This window comes from Arvicola amphibius, chromosome 9, assembly GCF_903992535.2.
Source record: "Arvicola amphibius chromosome 9, mArvAmp1.2, whole genome shotgun sequence".
In the NCBI taxonomy this organism is placed as follows: Eukaryota; Metazoa; Chordata; class Mammalia; order Rodentia; family Cricetidae; genus Arvicola; species Arvicola amphibius.
The window spans coordinates 66,547,784-66,567,342 of NC_052055.2; the positions used below are offsets into that span (position 1 = coordinate 66,547,784).

The 19,559-nt window shown below is 37.1% G+C and overlaps 1 protein-coding gene across 4 annotated transcripts in view; it reads left to right on the forward strand.

The window, feature by feature from the left end:
- Positions 1-19,559, forward strand: part of Tbc1d5 (TBC1 domain family member 5) — a 466,882-nt gene that overhangs the window by 324,881 nt on the left and 122,442 nt on the right. For all 4 annotated transcript variants that reach the window (XM_038341979.1, XM_038341980.1, XM_038341981.1 and 1 more), the window contains one exon: positions 15,341-15,483. In XM_038341979.1, coding sequence (XP_038197907.1) covers positions 15,341-15,483 — 143 coding nt within the window. The remainder of the gene's footprint in view (positions 1-15,340; positions 15,484-19,559) is intronic.

Below are 19,559 nucleotides of genomic sequence, written 5' to 3' on the forward strand. Positions count from 1 at the left end.
TATTTTAATCGCCATGAGTTTGTGTAGTTACTAAAGAATTATTTGCTGCCTATTTTAAGTTATATTGTATTGCGGTCAGCTAAGATACATGAGTTATCTCAGTTTTCTTCCATTTGCTAAGTGTTGTGTTTGTATTTACCCCATATGTGGTGTAATTTAGACAATCAACTGTTGGCTTTTGAGAATAAGAATATATTTTTTGATGTTTGAGGGAATATCCTCTAGGTAATCTGTTAAGTCAATTTGATGTTGATGTCATTCAATTCGGATTTTTCTCTATTTATTTATTTCTTTGTTTATTTATTTGTTTGTTTGTTTTGGAGAATGATCTATCATTAGAGACAGTGCTGTTAAACTGTTATTATTGAGTTGGTGATATTACTCCTTCTTCACTTCCAGTAATATTCTTTTTACAAAATTGCATTTAGCAATGTTTGGTGCATATATGTTTAGGATTTTATTGTCTGTGTGATTGTTTCCTTGATTAGAATGAAACACCTTTTTTATAACTCTTCTGATGGTACTAAATTAAAGTCTATTTTGTCAGAGATTAGGATAGCAACAGCACTTGTTTCCTGATCCCATTTTTTTACTGTCCTTTCATTTTAAGGTGGTACCCATCTTTAGAGCTAAAATGGGTTTCTTGTAGACAACATAAAGATGTTTCTTAATTATTTCTTAATCTATTCAGCCTCCCTGTTTCTTTAATTTTGAGAGTTGGAGCCGTTGACAATTGAAGTTACTATTGAAGGCTGTATGTTTATTGCTGTCATTTCTTTTTGTTTTATTGGCTATTTGTGTTCTTAGTAACACTTTGTGTTTTTGATAATTATAGCTTTATTCATTTCACTTTGTATACTCTTGGCTGTGCTTATCCCTCGCTTCAGTCTGAAGTAATGTTTTCATTATATTCTTTAAGTTTGGTATGGTTGACATGAATTCTTTTAACCTGTTGGATTGTAGAAAGTTTTTTTTCTTTCTCTTTCAACTATGGTAGATAATTTTCCTAGGTACAGTAGTCTTCAGTTGGCATATGTTACCTTATAATACTTTCAGACTCTTCTGGATTTGAACATTTCTATTGCTTAATCAACTGTTATTCTGATGCTTTTTTGTTATATGTGAGTGGGGTTTACCCTTTGCAGTTTTTCTGTGTGTTAGTTTTTAAACCATGACATGCTCTGGGAAGTTTCTTTTCTGATCTTGTCTATTTGATGATCTGTGTATTGCTTGTATCTGAGTGCCTTTCTTTCCTTAATTTGGGGAAGTTTTAAAAGTTTCTTTTATCTACAAAAACTGTATTCATGGTTAACTTTTTAAACACATAAAATCTTCACCTTTTTAACATTCCTTGTGTGCGGTGCGGTGGGGCAGGGGCACATTGGAGGCCCTTTTTGAAAGATGGAAGAACCACAGTCGGTCCTTTCTTATCACCCCTGAAGCCGTCTCCTGCTGCTGTGCTGCCTACTCCAGGCTGTGTTGCTCACAGCCTACAGGTCAGTCTCTTATCTCTGCCTCCATCTCGCTAAAGACGTATAGGAATTAGTGGTACGTGCTACTGTATCTAGATTTTGTTTGTTTGTTGTTTCTTTCAAGACAGGTTTTCTCTGTATTTTTTGAGCCCGTCCTGGAACTAGCTCTGTAGACCAGGCTGGCCTCAAACTCACAGAGATCCACCTGCCTCTTCCTTTCTAGTACCGGTATTAAAGGCATACGCCACCACTGCCTGGCTAGAATTTTGTGTGAATTAATGAATCAAACTTGGGTTGTAATACTTGCATGTCTAGCTCTTGTACATACTGAGCCATCTTCCTAGTTCAGCTTTGTTGATCCTAAAATTAGTGGAAACAGCTTTTGTTGCTAATTATTTGGTTATTTGTTTTAACTTACTGTATGAGGAATACTCTTGGACTACTTTCTTAGTTTCATATTGGATATTGTTTTTGATACCTTGTACTGCTACCTGAACACTATGTGGCACTCTCTAAATATGCTAAATACCAGAGAAACAATCACTGACACTCTGTCTAGTGTTCCAGTCTAGCTGTTTACTGTTTCTACTAGCTTTCACTGTGCCACTCTACAAAGACCGTGGAGATGCACAGTTTCTATCTCCTCAACTTTCACTCTATAACATACACGCTTCTCAGTCTGTCACTGGCTCTCTCCCTCCCCATTTCTCCTGTCCACATTTATCCAGTGTCCCTCCACATATACTTTATTTTCCTTTATAGAAATGGTGAGGTTTCGGCAGATAGTTCCAAACATGTCCATGGTTAAATTCAGTGGGTCACAAAATAAATAGACTTGATAGACAGATGCAGCGAGGGGCTGAGAAAGAGAGAGAAATCAGTAATCTTAGTGGTGTTGGAAAGTGTCCAGAAAACATTTTATTTTTCAAGTTCATGCCTTTATACCAACCCACTTAAGAACATGCCCAGGGTCCTATGAGAACTGCGTGTGCTCTTCTCTGCCCTTCTCTGCATGTGCTCAGTGCCACTGTTTCCAGAGCCAGTGACCAAGTGCCGCTGTTTTTCATCTCAGCATCAGCACAGGGAAGAACAGTGAGAAACCTTAAGGACAGTCCACATCCAACCTTAACACTTTACTATTCCTCTAGCAAGTTCTTCTCCTGCCATGGAGCTGTTTCTAACTTGGTGCTTTATTCCTTAGTTTTTTGTTTATAATCCTCAAACTCTTCACGTTGACTTTTATTCCCTGATTTCATTTACAGTGTACTGTCTCCTTAAATTCTTTATTTCAGTATCACATATAATTTATTTTATAATTATTCACCTATCTTAGGCCCTAATATACCACATAAGCATGGGAAAGATGGCTCCTACCTCTTGCTCATTGATGTATCTTCAGCATTTGGAGATAAGTCTTCATTTGAATATTCTTTTTATTGTTTTTATTAAGCTGTATATTTTTATCCGCCTCCTTCCTCTCCCTTCCTCTTCTACCCTCTCCCATGGTCCCCATCCTCCTAATTTACTCAGGAGATCTTGTCTTTTTCTACTTCTCATGTAGATTAGATCCATGTATGTCTCTCTTGGGGTCCTCATTGTTGTCTAGGTTCTCTGGGATTGTGATTTGTAGGCTGGTTTTCTTTGACTTACGTCAAAAAACCACTTATGAGTGAGTACATATGATATTTGTCTTTCTGTGTCTGGGTTACCTCACTCATTATGATGTTTTCTAGCTGCATCCATTTGCCTGCAAATTTCAAGATGCCGTTATTTTTTTCTGCTGTGTAAATGTACCACATTTTCCTTATCCTTTCTTCAGTGGGTGGGTATTTAGGCTGTTTCCAGGTTCTGGCTATGACAAACAATCCTGCTATGAACATAGTTGAGCACATGTTCTTGTGGTATGATTGAGCATCCTTTGGATATATACCCAAAAGTGGTATTGCTGGCTCTTGAGGAAAGTTGTTTCCTAATTTTCTGAGAAAGCGTCATAACTGATTTTCAAACAGGCTGTACCAGCTTGCACTCCCACCAGCAATGCAGATGTGTTCCCTTTATCCCACATCCTGTCCAGGATAAATTGTCATCAGTGTTTTTGGTCTTGGCCATTCTTACAGGTGTCAGATGGAATCTCAGAGTTGTTTTGATTTGCATTTCTCTTAATGAGTATTTATAAAGGAACAGATTACATTTCACTGTCTTAAAGTTTTCTCATGCAAAGTTTCTAAAGATTTCATAAGCCTTTCTATTGTAGCAAGCCTATAATAGGAAGAACAGTAGAGAGAAAGGAAAAACCTGAACAAACATTTATTACCTCAGTACCTGGGAAGAATAGAGTTGCCAGATGCTGAGTGTAGTCAGGAGAGACAGTGTTAGCTGCTGTGCAGAAAGGACCGCAAGAGATCAGAGTTGATGGGAAGGAAATGGAGTTAGAGCACTTCCTTGTTCCTGATCATGAAACTGGAGTTGGCTGTTAGAAGGTGGGTCAAGAGGCAACAGGAAAATCCAGCAAACACCAGTAAAGAAGATCAAGGAGTTCAGCCAGATTCTGAGGCCACTGTAAGGACATGGACTTTTACTATGAAATGATAGTCATTAGAGAAAGTTGTACAGAGATGTCATCGTCTGACTAACCCTTTGAAAGGATGACTCTGGAATCAGTAAAGAGAACAGACTATAGCAAACAAATAAGGGAAGAAATATGTAATTAATAATTTTTCCACTAGAAGCATATTCCCACTAAAATCAGAGATTTTTGTCTGTCTCAATTGCTGCTAAAATCTTACCATTTATAATAATAGTTAATATATTTTCAGCTCTTAAGTATTATTGTATGGAAAATTAATTTTACAAATTAAGCACGTGCTTAATGAAATGGTGGTACCCATAGAATTTGTTTTAAAGTGCTCAAGATATTCATGAGTATGGCAATAGGATCTGGACATTTCTGGCACCCTCTCCTCAGCTGCCCAAGGAACTAGCCGGGGGCGTCTTCCTGGACACCTGGGAACCCCCTCTAGAGTCAAGTCTCTGCCAACCCTAGAATGGCTCCCTTAATTAAGATACATAATTCCTTGTTCCCATATCCACCCTTCCTATATCCCAACCATCCTATTCCCCCAAGCTCTTCCCATCCTCCACTTCACACTTTTCTCTCCCCATCCCCCCATCCCCCCATCCCACCCCACCCCCAAGTTCCCATTTTTTGTCCGGCAATCTTGTCTACTTCCAATATCCAGGAGGATAACTATATGTTTTTCTTTGGATTCACCTTTTTATATATCTTCTCTAGGATTTTTTTTTATGAATTATAGGCTCGATGTCCTTTATTTATGGCTAGAAACATGGACGGGCTCACTGTGAGACTTGTCAGTTTGGTTGCTCACCTTCCTGGACTTAGGGGGAGCTGGGAGGACCTTGGACTTAACATAGTAAAGGGAACCCTGATGGCTCTTTGGCTTGGAGAGGGGCGGAGTGGGGGTATGGGTGGAGGGGAGGGGAGGGAAGGGGGAGGAGGAGGGGAGGAGATGGAAATTTTTAATAAAAAATAAATAAAGTGCTCAAGCACTTTTGTGCATAAATATATTCTGACAGATTAAATATGGAAAAAGGAAAAAGGAAGATGCCGAGGTTGCTGGCTTCTGAATAGCCAGAATTGCACTGTTCTTCCTTTAGTCAGGAAAAAGAGTAAGAATTTGGCAGTGGCCATTTCCAGTTTTCAGCAACCTCACAAATCCAAGTATGGTGAGGTACCAGCTTTAGGTAAGTTGGAATAAGCATACTCCATTAATTCTGTAGGAAGTTATATCAGAATAATTTAAGTAGTGAACCAAGATTGTGGGAAGTAGATAGCAGCATCAACATTGAAGGAGACCAGTGTTTTTTAAGTACCACCAGACTAGCAGTTTGCCCATCCCTCCCAGTATCCCAGTCTCACTAGAACAGAGTTCTGATCTCTGACTCATCTTTTCTCTTAAGTCAGTTTCTCATTGCAGTCCTTTGTAGGAGGTATTTGTTTGCATTCTCATAGCTATATCTACTTACTCTAAGAGATAAGTCAGTCATATAAAATTTATTCCACATTTTCATTCAATTTTATTGTTATAGTTTTTATATAATTATCTGTTACCTTTTAAATGTGTTTATTGTTTGTATGTGTGAGCATTGCATAAGCATGCTACAGTGCACATGGGGTTCAGTTAGCAGGCTACTTTCTTCCACCCTGTTTTGAAGCAGTTTCTCTCTTGTTTCTGCCACTGTGCTGAGTAGTCTATACTTGCTGGCCTGTAACTTCCGGAGCACCTAGTTCCTCTGTCCACCTTCATCTCTCAGTAGGAGTGCAGGGACTACAGACAAGTGTCACTACGTCCTACTTTTTATTTAGGTTTAGGTCAGTTCTTCAGGCTTACGTGAGAATTGCTTTTCCCTACTGAGCCATCACTCCACCCTTTACTTAGTTTGTGGGAATCTCTAGCCATCATGATTTTTATGCCATAATTTGCCTGTAGTTGTCATTTTTAAAGTCGGATATGCTGAAGGGTAATTTGATGATCAAATGCATTTGTACTCTGGTGAATTTCTTTTATTTAACATGTTCCTTGTGTCCTTTTGTAAGCATTTCTTCCCTCAGCCTTTCCTGAATCCTTGACTACCACTAATATGTTTGGGCTAACTCTATAGCTTTGTTTTGCCTTTTACTAGTACAATAAAAAGAACCATGTGGTATGAAGCCTTTTGAACCTGTTTTCTTTTGCTTATAATAATGCAGTTAAGATTCATCATGTTCTATCAGTAACTCTTTTTGTGGATGAATAGCATTTCAGCATTTGGATACACCACATACTGTTTAAGTACTAGCCAGTCAAAGGATAGTTGGGTTTTTCCAGTTTGGGGCCAATATGAATAAAAACATAAATATTCACATGGATATTTGTGTGAATATATTACTCTTGGATAAATTTTGGGGAGGCAGATTAGTTGGTTGTTTGGTATGCTTAACTTTATGAAAAATTCACAAAGGGCTTTCACTGCTTTCCAAAAATGGCTGAACCATTCTTCATTAGCATAACAATATATGAAAGTTTCTATTCATTTTAGTCTTAATCTCTACTATGCTTTGTCATTTGTAGAAGCCATATTAAAGCAGGCCCTGCTAATGGCCTTATTCCTAGATATTTGAAAGGTTGAAGTAAGAGGGTCACTCAAACCTACTTGGGCAACCCAGGGGAACTTTCTCAAAAGCAAATCAAAAGAATAAATATGAAGAATCACTTTAATGGATATGTAGTAGTATACCTTGTGGTTTTAATTTGTATTTCCATAATAATTAAGTTTACTGAGCCTCTTTTGTTTGTTTGCTATTAAATAATTTCTTTGGTGAAGTGTCTTTACATATCTCTTTGCTTGTTTTATAAATTTGAATATTTATTTGTTGTGATAGAATGAGTTCCTTGTATATTCAAGAATAATGTCCTTTGCCTATGTGTTTTTTCTCAATGTGTTAACATTTTTATTTTCTTCACAGCTTTATTTAAAGATAAGTTTTTAATTTTTATAAAGTCCCACTTACTAGCTATTAACTATGAATTTTCTTTGTTCTAAGAAGTCTTTAGGTACACAGCAGTTTCTCTACTCATTTTCAAGACATTCTATATTCTATATCTTTAAAATGTTTATCTATTGTTAATTAAATATATATATACACACACAGTGTGAAAAGTAGGTAAAAGGTTAATGATTTTTATAGTGAAGATTATTTTGACATCATTTTCAAGCAAAGCTATGCTTTCATGATTGAATTTCCCTAAGTTTGTTAGTCTGAATCACTTAGATGGTGTTACTATACTGTCTTGATTCTACCCTTGTTGTCTCTATACCTGTAACCAGACCTAAGACAAAAACCAAATCTTATGTCTGCTAATTTGGGCTGATTATGTCCAGTGATTGGAATTGGTACATAATATACTGTGTTTACACTTTTGTTTTTAAGAGGTTTTTCTGTGCATTAAAATATCACCATTATGAAAGTATATTTGCTGCACTTGGTGAATGGATTTCTTGTAAGGGAGCAGATCTATGATGGGAAGAAAAATTCCTGCCTGCTGAATGCCATGTTATACTTCAAAATCCTTTTTTCCATTTGCAAAAAAAAAATTGCTCTTAAGTTAGCAAAACAATAACCCCGTTTTTATTTTAATCCATAGAAAATAATAAAAGGATTAATGAAATGTGGAAGGTATATTTTGGAGGCTGTCTTCCAGAAGCAGTACTTTTGTCTACAGCTTAATTTGGAGCATGTCAGGACCAAGGCGTAGCCACAGTAACTGGGTGCTGATGTTGAGTGAAAATGTGTTTGTCTGTAAAAGAACATTTAGAGTATGTTACCTGATATTTCTGCTACTCCGTACTCAAGCTGCTTCATTTACATACCCATAACTTTATGATCATGGGCCTCAGTGCCCTTGGTAAACTTAATTTTGTCTCCTCCATTAGCCCAATAGCCAGGTCTAGACTCCATAAGTCTTTCCCAAAACAACTGACCAAAATTGGCAGTTAATTTTTCGTTGTAAGTTAGTTTTTATAGTTTCCTTGATGAGTTCCCCTGAAAGGAAGAACCTAATCTTACAGGCTCCTCTGGCTGTGATTCCACTGAATTCTGACTAACTAAGATTCTCATGAAATAGCAAGTTGTGGTTCATCTAGATAAGCCCTTTGGAAAGCTTTTGGTCTGAGAAACTGAGCTCACACACAGATGACATGGGATAATGGATATTTTCACCCTGAATACTGTAAGCTTGCCTTCATGTGGAAAGATGAATCTTATATATCTCACCAAAATTAGATATATTTCACGCCTGTCCCCGCAGAGATTTCTGGTTCCTGCCTTTTCCCTCGGAGGTCCCAGATTCACGTTTATTGTCTTTAAATGTATGAGTATTCATACACACACTCAGGCATATGTTTACTGTTTTCAAACGTATGTGTATTCATACACACACATATATGTTTACTGTCTTCAAATATATAGGTATCCATACACACACATATGTTTACTGTTTGTGCCTGTTACCTGTGATTGAAAATAATGCATACTAACTATATCTTCTACCATTGAGCTAATATATCATAGATAGACAGACAGAGAATAGATCCTTCATAGTAAATTAGTGTTTAAAATACATCCACTTAAAAATTTTCACCTAAGTCATATGCTGGGGGTTTAATAAAATTAAAATGACCCATTGTCTCCTCTGGGATGGAAAGGGCATAATTGCCCTTTCCTTCTCTTCTCTTCTCTTCTCTCTTTTCTTTTTCTCTTCCTCCATTCCCTTCCCTCCTCTTCCCCTCTTCTTCTCCCTCTCAGTCTTCCTACCCTTGCCCCTCTATCTATTTATTCATTTATTTAACATATCATCAGATATTTAGAAGTACAATCAATGCTAAAAGAAGTTTGACTGGACATGATTTTTATCCCAGATATTAAATATCTGATAGCCACTGTGCAATGACTGGACATACTAAGGAAGCTAATTTAAAGGTATACGTCTTTAAATTAACGTTGGAGAGACTGGAATAGGTACGATGTTCTTGAAAATTTATAACTTTTTATGTGGCCCACACACAAGTATTATCAGTCTGTCCTGGCACCTAAAAGTATCAGTCTACATCTAAGTCTTGCACATCAGAATAATCTGGGGATTGGCCCTTGCAAGGATTCAGAAGGCCTTCAATGTTAAGGTGATTCATGATAGAGTTGGAGACTACTGTTGTAACTGGAAAACCCACTACTTCTTCAGTCCTTTTCCCTCCTTGCAAAATAGCATATCAGTACATGGGAGAGTTTTGGAGTAGATAATACCAAATATGCATTTGAACAGAGTATCTTATTTATTCCAGTGTCTCTCAAACCTTAATGTAAATGCACACCCATAAGTCTTGTTAAAATGATTCCATATTGCCGGGCGATGGTGGCGCACGCCTTTAATCCCAGCACTCGGGAGGCAGAGGCAGGCGGATCTCTGTGAGTTCGAGGCCAGCCTGGTCTACAAGAGCTAGTTCCAGGACAGGCTCTAAAGCCACAGAGAAACCCTGTCTCGAAAAACCAAAAAAAAAAAAAAAAAGATTCCATATCTAGTTAGACAGCAAGTATTGAGAGTCTGTGTGTCTAAAAGGTTCCTGAGTAGTGGCATTGCCCAGGATCACACTTTGAGTACAGAGTAAAGCTGAGGAACACACCTGAGCTGTGAGTACACAAAGAAACGGTGGTGCAGAAATGCCAGGGTAGGTCCAGGATGGCTAAGGGGCCCTGGAGATTTAGTACTTAGTTTGTGAGCCAGAAGACAAACACATGAGGGACACTTACAGGAAAACTGAGTGAGCATCTAGAATGCCTGTGCATAGGTTAAGTGTAAGCTCATTATTTACAGGATCCCTGACCAGAAAGAGCTGACCTCAGGAGGAAATGCATACTAACTTACTGAGAATGCTGACACCCATCACAAATATCTTCAAGGAATGTGCATCTGTTAGAGAAAGAAAAGCAACCAAAACAAACTTATCAGCATTATCAGTGGCTAAGGTTTGCCCACCAGTGCCTACCTGAGAAACAGTGGCATGTATCAGATGTGGAACCTCCATCCATCAGGCCTGTATAAGGAGAGAAAAAAACAGAAGAAAGCATCTCTGAAGAGTAACTGGAAGGTTCCCAGAGTTGTAGTATGGAGTTAGGTGCCAAAGGAAATCATGTACCCCTGCTTCCCTTAATAATGGGCCTGTCCAGCTCCCGTGACAACATATGAACAGTCTATGAAGTCTGGTACACTTTGTTTTTGCTGTTTACTTCATCATTGCTGGAGGTGAGATTAAATGCTTTTGGAAACATGACTATTGTCTTTCCTTCATCACTAAATAAGTTCTAGTGTTTCTCAGCTTTGAGTCATGTCCAATGTTAGTTCTTCCAGGAGTGCATACTCACATGTTATACAATATTAGCTCTTCCAGGAGTGCATACTCACATGTTATACAATGTTAGGTCTTCCGGGAGTGCATACTCACATGTTATACAATGTTAGGTCTTCCGGGAGTGCATACTCACATGTTATGCAATGTTAGTTCTTCCGGGAGTGCATACTCATATTTATACATTGCCATTAAGATCCCACTTGCTACTAAAGTCAACTCTTCTGACTATTATCACAGGGTTTATGTAAATACTCAAAATCAATTTATTTCATAAAAATTACAGGAAAACCCAGCATAAAAAAGAGCCTAAACTCAATCAAGTAGGTATTCAATCTCAGATAAATTATCTCATGACTTACTTTTGGTTTTACTAAAAGAATTTGGATTCTGTATTTATTCAAGAATAAGAATTGAATATTTAAAAATTTCTGGCTTTTAAAAGAGTACAAGTAAACAGAAAGCAAAATCCAGAATTTATATACTTATCTTTATATATACTTATGTATATATAAATATATCATTGATCAAAAATATAACATTTTTGTTGTTTGTTTTGTTTCTGTTTCTTATGTTTGTTGTTTTGTTTTGTAAGTCAGGGTTTCTGTGTAGCCCTGGCTGTCCTGGAACTCAGAGATCTGCCTGCCTCTGCCTCTGGAGTGCTGAGATTATAGGTGTTTGCCACCATGCCTATCTAGGTTCTTTTCTGTTGTGTGCTACATTAAATTGAATGCATTTTACTACCTTGTTCTTGTGTGGGTGAAAGCCATATCCCATAAAAATGGTCATTAAAAGCCGGGCGGTGGTGGCGCACGCCTTTAATCCCAGCACTCGGGAGGCAGAGGCAGGCGGATCTCTGTGAGTTCGAGGCCAGCCTAGTCTACAAGAGCTAGTTCCAGGACAGGCTCCAAAGCCACAAAGAAACCCTGTCTCGAAAAACCAAAAAAAAAAAAAAAAATGGTCATTAAAATTTTAGATAGATAGATAGGTAGGTAGGTAGGTAGGTAGGTAGGTAGGTAGGTAGGTTGGTAGGTAGGTAGGTAGATACGTAGATACATAGATAGATACATAGATACATAGATAGATACATAGATACATAGATAGATACATAGATAGATAGATACATAGATAGATAGATACATAGATACATAGATAGATACATAGATACATAGATAGATAAATAGATACATGGATAGATGCATGGATAGATACATGGATAGATACATAGATAAATGATAGAGATATATCCCTCTGTGCCCATGTTGGATATGCTTAGTTAAATTTCAGGTTGGTCGTTCTCATGAATCAATTTCCTCTTGGTGTTTCTGTGCGCCATTCACCAGTCAACAACACCATCAGTAGTTAATGATCCCTCAGGAGAAGCAGTTTCATTACACAGAACTGACAGATGAGAGCCACCAAAGACCCTTACCAACAGGAATGCTGCAGGAGAAGTTTGAGCAATAGCTGGCCTTTCATCATAGAGAAAGATTAAAAACAATCTGATATTTTCTTCCATGTCAAGGATTAACATTCATTCATTTTATTCATTGATGGAATTTTTTTTCCAGTTGTGTCAGTTAAATATCTGCAAGTAACCACATCCTAAAAATTAGTTTATTGCTAACTTTAATACTTTAGATAGCCGTTCTTTTTGTGTATCTGTAATTGCTACATAGATCTGGTAAAGTATGCACCCCTGTGTCATCACAAGCCATGAAGTGTGTGAGCATTGCTGTCTTCAGGTGAAGCATCTAAAAAGCAAAGTTAATGGTATCAAGCAATTAAACTGAACTGTCTTTAAGGAGAAGAAAGGTTTACTGCGCCTCTTAAGTGTAAGTTCACACATACTAAATATTTTAACTGCAGTAAGAGCATGTTAATTGTAGACATAGTGTCTTTCTGAGGATCTAAAAGCTTACTGAAAGAATATCTGTTAGTAACTCATTTCATAAAGCACTGAGTTTTTCCTTTGCTTTTAAATCAGTGGGAGAAAAAAAAATAAAATAGCACATGAAGGTTTTCTTTTAGTATATTTGTGAAGTAAATTGACCTTGAAGTAGATTATTGATAAATTCCTTGTTAGTTTCTTACCATTGCTTTATCTTACACTTTAGTCTTAAAAGTTAGGAATTTACCCTTACTTTTCCCATAGTATAAAACAGAAAATATGGACTATACTTTAGTGTTAACTACAGGTACAAATTATTAGGTCTTATATAAAATTTAAAAAATGGTACAACAGACAAAAGTGCTTAGGGCACAAACCTGATGAACTGATTTCTGTCCCTAAGCTTCACAAGAAGAAGAGAGGTGATTCCTGAAAGCTACACTCTGCTTTCACCATGGGCATTATGACATGCACACATCCACACCATGCACACAGTGATGAAGATATGAATTAATAAAAGTAATATATCACATATCTAGCAGTAACCTTTTTTACATATTTCTATTTTTTCCATTTTTTGAAATGGAGACCATTTTCTGAATGTTTTTGTGCCACTATCACTAAGATCGATTCTTGTGGTTCCGGTTAAGCTAGACCTTTGCTTTTTGGTAGCATGATTGGTGGCTTTACAGTGCATTTAACAGAACCCTGGTACATAGCACAGAGAGCTCCCCATTCCTTTGCCACTCCTCATCCCTGTCTAAGCCTCCCCTACCCTGTGTATGTATTTGGTCCTCACTCTGGGATTAAGAAGCAGAGATTTTTGACAAGGTAAAACCTGAGTTCAGCAATGTGAAGGTTTGTTAAATAGCACATCAGACTGCACATTGAACACAGAAGTGGTGAAGAAGACTTTAGCCATGTGGACAGTTGACTGTGAAGGGTGAGGATGGGCATGTCCCTGTGCAGTGCTGCCGCAGACACGGCCGCATGCAAGTGCCTGTGAACGCCTTTGGAAGCTGAGCACATAGCCCTTACCAACAGGAATGCTGCAGGAGAAGTTTGAGCAATAGCTGGCCTTTCATCATAGAGAAAGATTAAAAACAATCTGATATTTTCTTCCATGTCAAGGATTAACATTCATTCATTTTATTCATTGATGGAATTTTTTTTCCAGTTGTGTCAGTTAAATATCTCCAAGTAACCACATCCTAAATGTTTAGTCATGTAGTGTAGCCATTTCTGTATCCATTTAAAGTCCTCTGCACTGGCACTTGGTGCTGTGCTCCTCTCTAGCTCTCCCAGCACTCCTGCAAAACTGGCTAATTCTTCATAATTTAGAAGAATAACCCTTTAATTTAGTCAAATTTTGTCTTTTTGAAGCAGTACATATTAGCCTCAGTGATTTGTAAGAGTTAGAAGTACATAGTAGTTTTTTCTTAAGCTACAAAGTTTTTTTGTGTTAGCCACTCTTTTAGCAGTACACTATGATTTGAAAGATAGAATAGATGTTGTAGAAATTATTATAACATTTAAAAATATTTACCTAGGCATTTTTTTTCATGAAAAAGAATAATGGCTGCAGTAGAAAATACAGTCTAGAAAAGTACTCTTGATCAATTTGATGATATGAATCTGAATGTGTTTATCACATAATTTCTAATAACTGTGGTTAGAGACTATGTTGATGCGGCTGTCATTCAGCCGTAATATACTTCTCCTTGAGCCAGCATTTGCTTATGCTTGGAGGGCTTTGTTTTACCTCACTTTACCCCCCAGATAGTTGGATTTGACTTTAAATTTTGCAAAAAAAGGAGTAATATCTTTGTTAATCATGTATGTGTGATTCATTTTTAAAGAATTTACTTCATATTATTTGCTAGTACTAGAAATTAAAATATTTGAATTGTCTGCCATATGCTAGAATTACCTAGAGTTCTTGCTGAAGTTCTTGGGGAAAGACTATGTAAAAGAATTGTACCCCTATTGCATAAAATTTGAAATCAGTGAATCAAAAGATATCAAACCAAATGCTAATTTTCTTGTAGCATTAGATATAAATTCCCTAATTGGGCCTTCTGGAAGTCTAGAGTCATAAGTGTCACTGTTTATGTTATACAGCCGATTATGAGCCTTGTTTGGTGTCCTTCATGTTTTCTGACCTGGGCAAGAAATCAACATGAGAAACATTCCCTGAGAAACAGCTTAGCTGACTAGTGATGCCTATTTCTAGCCAAATAAGAATTATTAGCCAGGCGGTGGTGGCGCACGCCTTTAATCCCAGCACTCGGGAGGCAGAGGCAGGCGGATCTCTGTGAGTTCGAGGCCAGCCTGGTCTACAAGAGCTAGTTCCAGGACAGGCTCTAAAAAAGCTGCAGAGAAACCCTGTCTCGAAAAACCAAAAAAAAAAGAGAGAATTATTAATATTTTTCCATCTTCTATAACTGTGTATACTTGACCCTTCCAAAAATATGCAAGAGTAATTTTTTTCCTAAGATTAAGTTTTAAAATGAATATTTTAAATAATTACATATGAGAATATAAATTCCTGAGTTGGACTATGATGATTTGTTAGAAAAAACATTTGTAAGAAGCTAATAAGTTAACAAAAATCAATAAAGAAACTGAAATTTGGGGAAATGGTATTTCCACGAGTAACCTGAAATTCACCACAACTACTGCACCACGCTACACATTTGTCTTGTTTTTTCTTGCTAAAGATGTGTGGTGTCTGTTTCATATGAAAATTTTCTGTCTTTTCCAAGTGTCATTCTTGTGTTTTACACATAGAAGAATAATATGTAGCACTGGGGTCTAGTATAGAACTTTAAAAACTTAAATCTCATATTTTATAGTATTTTGATTTGCTCTATAATGCTTTCTTAAAATTTAGATTGTATTTTCAGTATATAGTATTTTCTGAATGCTCAGCTAATAAATTTTAACTTTCTTAAATTTTCATGAGAAAAAGATCCCTTTGGAAGAAGCCTCATTTTCTATTTGTTTGGTCTCTGTGCAGGCGATGGGTACGGCTGCTGTTTGGGAGGGAGTTCCCGCTACAGGATCTGCTGGTGGTCTGGGACGCCTTGTTTGCAGACGGCCTCAGCCTGAGCTTAGTCGATTATGTCTTCATAGCCATGCTACTCTATATCCGAGATGCTTGTAAGTACTTGTGACCTCGCCTATATTCGACCAAGGAGCCATGATTTTTCAAAAATGTTTTGCCTTTTAAATGTACTGTATATTTTATTGTTGGATTTATACATGATAGCTTTTAATAACAGCAAATATTTTGACATGTTACAGGAAATAACTGAGTGCCTTTTCTGCTAGTGACCCTTGTATTAGGAGATTTAGACGATGTCATCTTCAAAGAACTAGGATATTCTTTAGAAGAATTTTTCCAAACACTTCATGCCAGTTTCAATCTGTCCATATACACATTTGTGGACTGCATTGAAACAGCATTTCAGATATGTTTAGAGCTCCACCTTCTGACATGTAGCAAGTATTCAAGTATATTTATTGAGAGATTGGAGCTGTTTTTACCAATGTCTTGCCAATGGGATAATAAATCTGGAGTATTTGACTTCTGCCCAGTTATATTTTAACAAATTTTATTCCTTAATATAGTACTTAGTGTTCCTCCCTCTTCAGAACCACCTTCAAGTATTTTACCAAAGCCAGAAAGCCAGGGCCTTAACCTGTAGGACATACCAGAATGTGTTTTAGATTTCATAATATCTTAAATAATTTTTCTTCTTAGAGAAGTAATCTCAATTCCCAAAGCAAGATTTGTAAGCCAAAATATAATTAGGAAAGAATACACTAAGTATTGGGATTAAATTAGGAAGTGGAAAACTACTGTAAGTGTTGGAATAAATAGCCACATTTCTCCACAAACTGTAGAGGTTTTATTATGCCTGGAAGGTCAAATAGTTTGGGCTTCTTGACAGACAAACAAGTTCCTTCTAGTGGAGCCAGAACTAATGAGATAGAACATGGACTGTGGAAGGCATAGGACGAGACACACAGACAGGAAAACAGAATGTTCAGTAGATACTGAATTTCTGGACATTTAATACTTACCTCCCTTTTAAACTTGTATGTATTCCACATTTGCAAAAACAAAACAAAAGAGAAAATAGCATGAACAACTCTCTTAGGAAAAAGAAAATTCTTTTGGATAGTATTTTTACAAATTTTTCCAATTTAGACAACTGTTGAAATGCATTCTGATTTTCTAAAATTTTAAACAATTAACAATTTACTCCTTTCATAATTTTGTCACATCACCCATATATATTAATGTAATCATCAAGTCTCTTATGCTAAGATCTATTCTTATTTTCATAAAATATGGCAAATTTTTGGCAGGTAAAGCCCATACACAGTTTTAATCTTTTTATTGATGATTCTGTAAAGCATGGGCACATGTGGAAAAGAACTAAAATAATGGCAGTGTTGATTCATTTCAGTGTTAAATCTAGAGCAGCAAGTGGACCCTCTGAAAGCAGAGTGGGTAAAAATTCAGTGTTTAAGGTGTCCTTTCTCTAAAGAAGCTTTCCAAGTACTGAACTTGATGGGCAATATGAAAGAGAAGCATTGTAGGCAGAGAGAAACAGCATAGACAGAGGCCTTCAAGGAAGAAGCTCCTTGCTGGGAATAGGTATCTCTTCAAGTTAGATGGCTTCACTAAAATACAGTGCTCATGAAAAAATAGGGTTATAGAACTGAAAAGGGAATAGGCAGAGTCAGGATGGCCATCTCTGATCAGTAAGTCACAGGGCTATTGGCACATTCAAAACAGAATGTGAAAACGAGATTGAGTAAGACAAGACGAGAGCTAGGAAATCAGATAAAAGTTATGACAGTATTCCAGAAGTCAAAACAGTAAAGTAGAGAACTGTTTAGAGCTAACCTTAGCATGGCTTAAATATGAAAGGTGTTGGGAATAGGAAATCTAGAGCAGTCTCCTGTTTGGAGGCTTCAGTGCCTAGATAATTGAATAGGAAATAAAACAGCTAGGAGTTAAGTGTGATTTAAGTCTTAGCCATACACATTAAGATCATTGTTAGTATCAAGGATGTATAGAGTTTTGCATATAATTAACAAGCCTTTATTTTGTCAAACCATAACAATGAATATAGTCTCTCAAGAATAAGGTCATCATAGTATCCTAGTTTGTTTGCAATAGTCTTGCTGTCCCAAAGTGTCAGTTAATACTCTCTCTTTTCATATGAAATACTTCCCATGAGGATATTAAGTATTGCACAGCCAGCCTAGTTAAGTTGAGCATCTACAGAAAGTGAATGTGGGCAAAAGTGGAACTCTGAACATAAGATTGGTGTTTTAATCTGCAAGAATGAGGACCTAGAAGAGGAAGCGCTTATACTACAATCTCAAAGAACTATGCCTGGTTTTCAGGTTCCAAGCACACTCATTCCTTTATAAGAACACATGTATTAAAATCCACAGATAGAATCTACATATGAGAATGAACATATGGATGGTATTTTGACTTTTTGAGCCTGGGTTAACTAACTTAATATAATACTCTCCAGTTCCATACAATTTACTAAAAATTTCATAATTTCAATTTTCCTTTTGGCTCAATAAAATGTGCTTGTGTATGCACCACATTTTCATTATCCATTCATATATTGATGGGCATTAGGCTGATTCCATTTCCTTGCCATTGTGGTTAGAACAGAGGTATTATTTTTCACCTAAAAAGATGACCTAATAAAGAATATAGATATGACAAATATCTTCAAGAGCAAAAGAACAGGAGACAAAGATACAGGAGCATGGATAGAGAAGTGTCAATCAGCATGAGTTTTTCCTTCAGGAATAAGTGTTATTATTCCATGGCTGTGTCTATGAAAAGCAAAACTGCCTCATGCTCTTGTTTCCTTCTATTATATTGTCTAAGCACCCACTAGACTCTACTCTTTGGTGAGAGGCAGAATTTTTGTGTCTCTTGATTTCTTTTTTAAATACAGCATCTCGCGGAAGGCCTAATGCAAAAAAAAAAAAAAAAAAAAAGTCTTCAAATAGGTATTTCCTGAAGAAACTAACTGGGGAAGCAAGCAAGAACCCTGAATAGGAAGACTGTGGAAGCCAGGCTATATGACAGCAGTAAGGCTGATGTGTGAGGAAGCACAAGGCTGGTGCAGAAAACAGAAAATAAGAAAAATCTTATAATGGAAGACAGAAAAGCTCATGTGCTATGGAAGAAGAAGAAAAGGGTAGGTGTTTGATAGCCAAAGTGAACATGGTTGAAAGATCAGACCTGGGATAACTAAGATGAGTCCTAGATCGAGCAAGCTTATGTGGCTGTTCTCAATAGTCCCTAAAGGATGAAGGGAGGTAGTTGGTTTACAGACTTCTACCTAGGCCCACTTTCAGATGAATCGAGGTAACTGAGAAGATGGAGGACAGTGAGTGCATTTTAAGAGACTAGCTTTGGATGTCTAGAGAGGGAAGTACAGCTAAGAAATGACTGTGAAGAAATTAGAGTACAAGGGATTGGAAATAGAGCAGGAAAAGGGTAAAGCATAGAATAGAAAGCTGTGGTCACATCAGAGCACTTGTAGATTTAATAGATATGGCCAAGTTAGTGAAGGGAAGGAAGACACTTAGAAAATTAAGTTAAAGAAGTCAAGAGTTTTCTTTGTTTCTCCAAGAGTCATAATAGGAAAAGAAGATAAGCAAAAAGATAAGACACAAAGACCTCAAAGAAAATAATCAGGAAAGCGATTTTTAACCAAGCATGTATTCAAATAACCAGTATTTCAACACATATTTACCAAAGTTACTACTATTTATTAGACCTGGGTATGTATATGCCATTCTTTCTAACTTATGATGTAAAAACACCTCTCATCTGTCTCATACTCTGTTTGACTTTAGATCTTTTGTGCATTTTATTTTTCTGAGTTTTGGTTTCACACTGGAACCTAGGCGCATGCACATACACACACACACACACACACACACACACACACACACACACACACACACATGATTGAAGTGTGATTTTTTTTTATTAAAAATTTCCACCCCTCCCATCCTCCCATTTCCCTCCCACTCTCCCCACTCCTCCTCCCCCTCACTCTCCAGTCCTAAGAGAAGTCAAGGTGCCTGCCCTGTGGGAAGTCCAAGGCCCTCCCCACTCCATCCAGGTCTAGGAAGGTGTGCATCCAAACAGACTAGGCTCCCAAAAAGCCAGTACA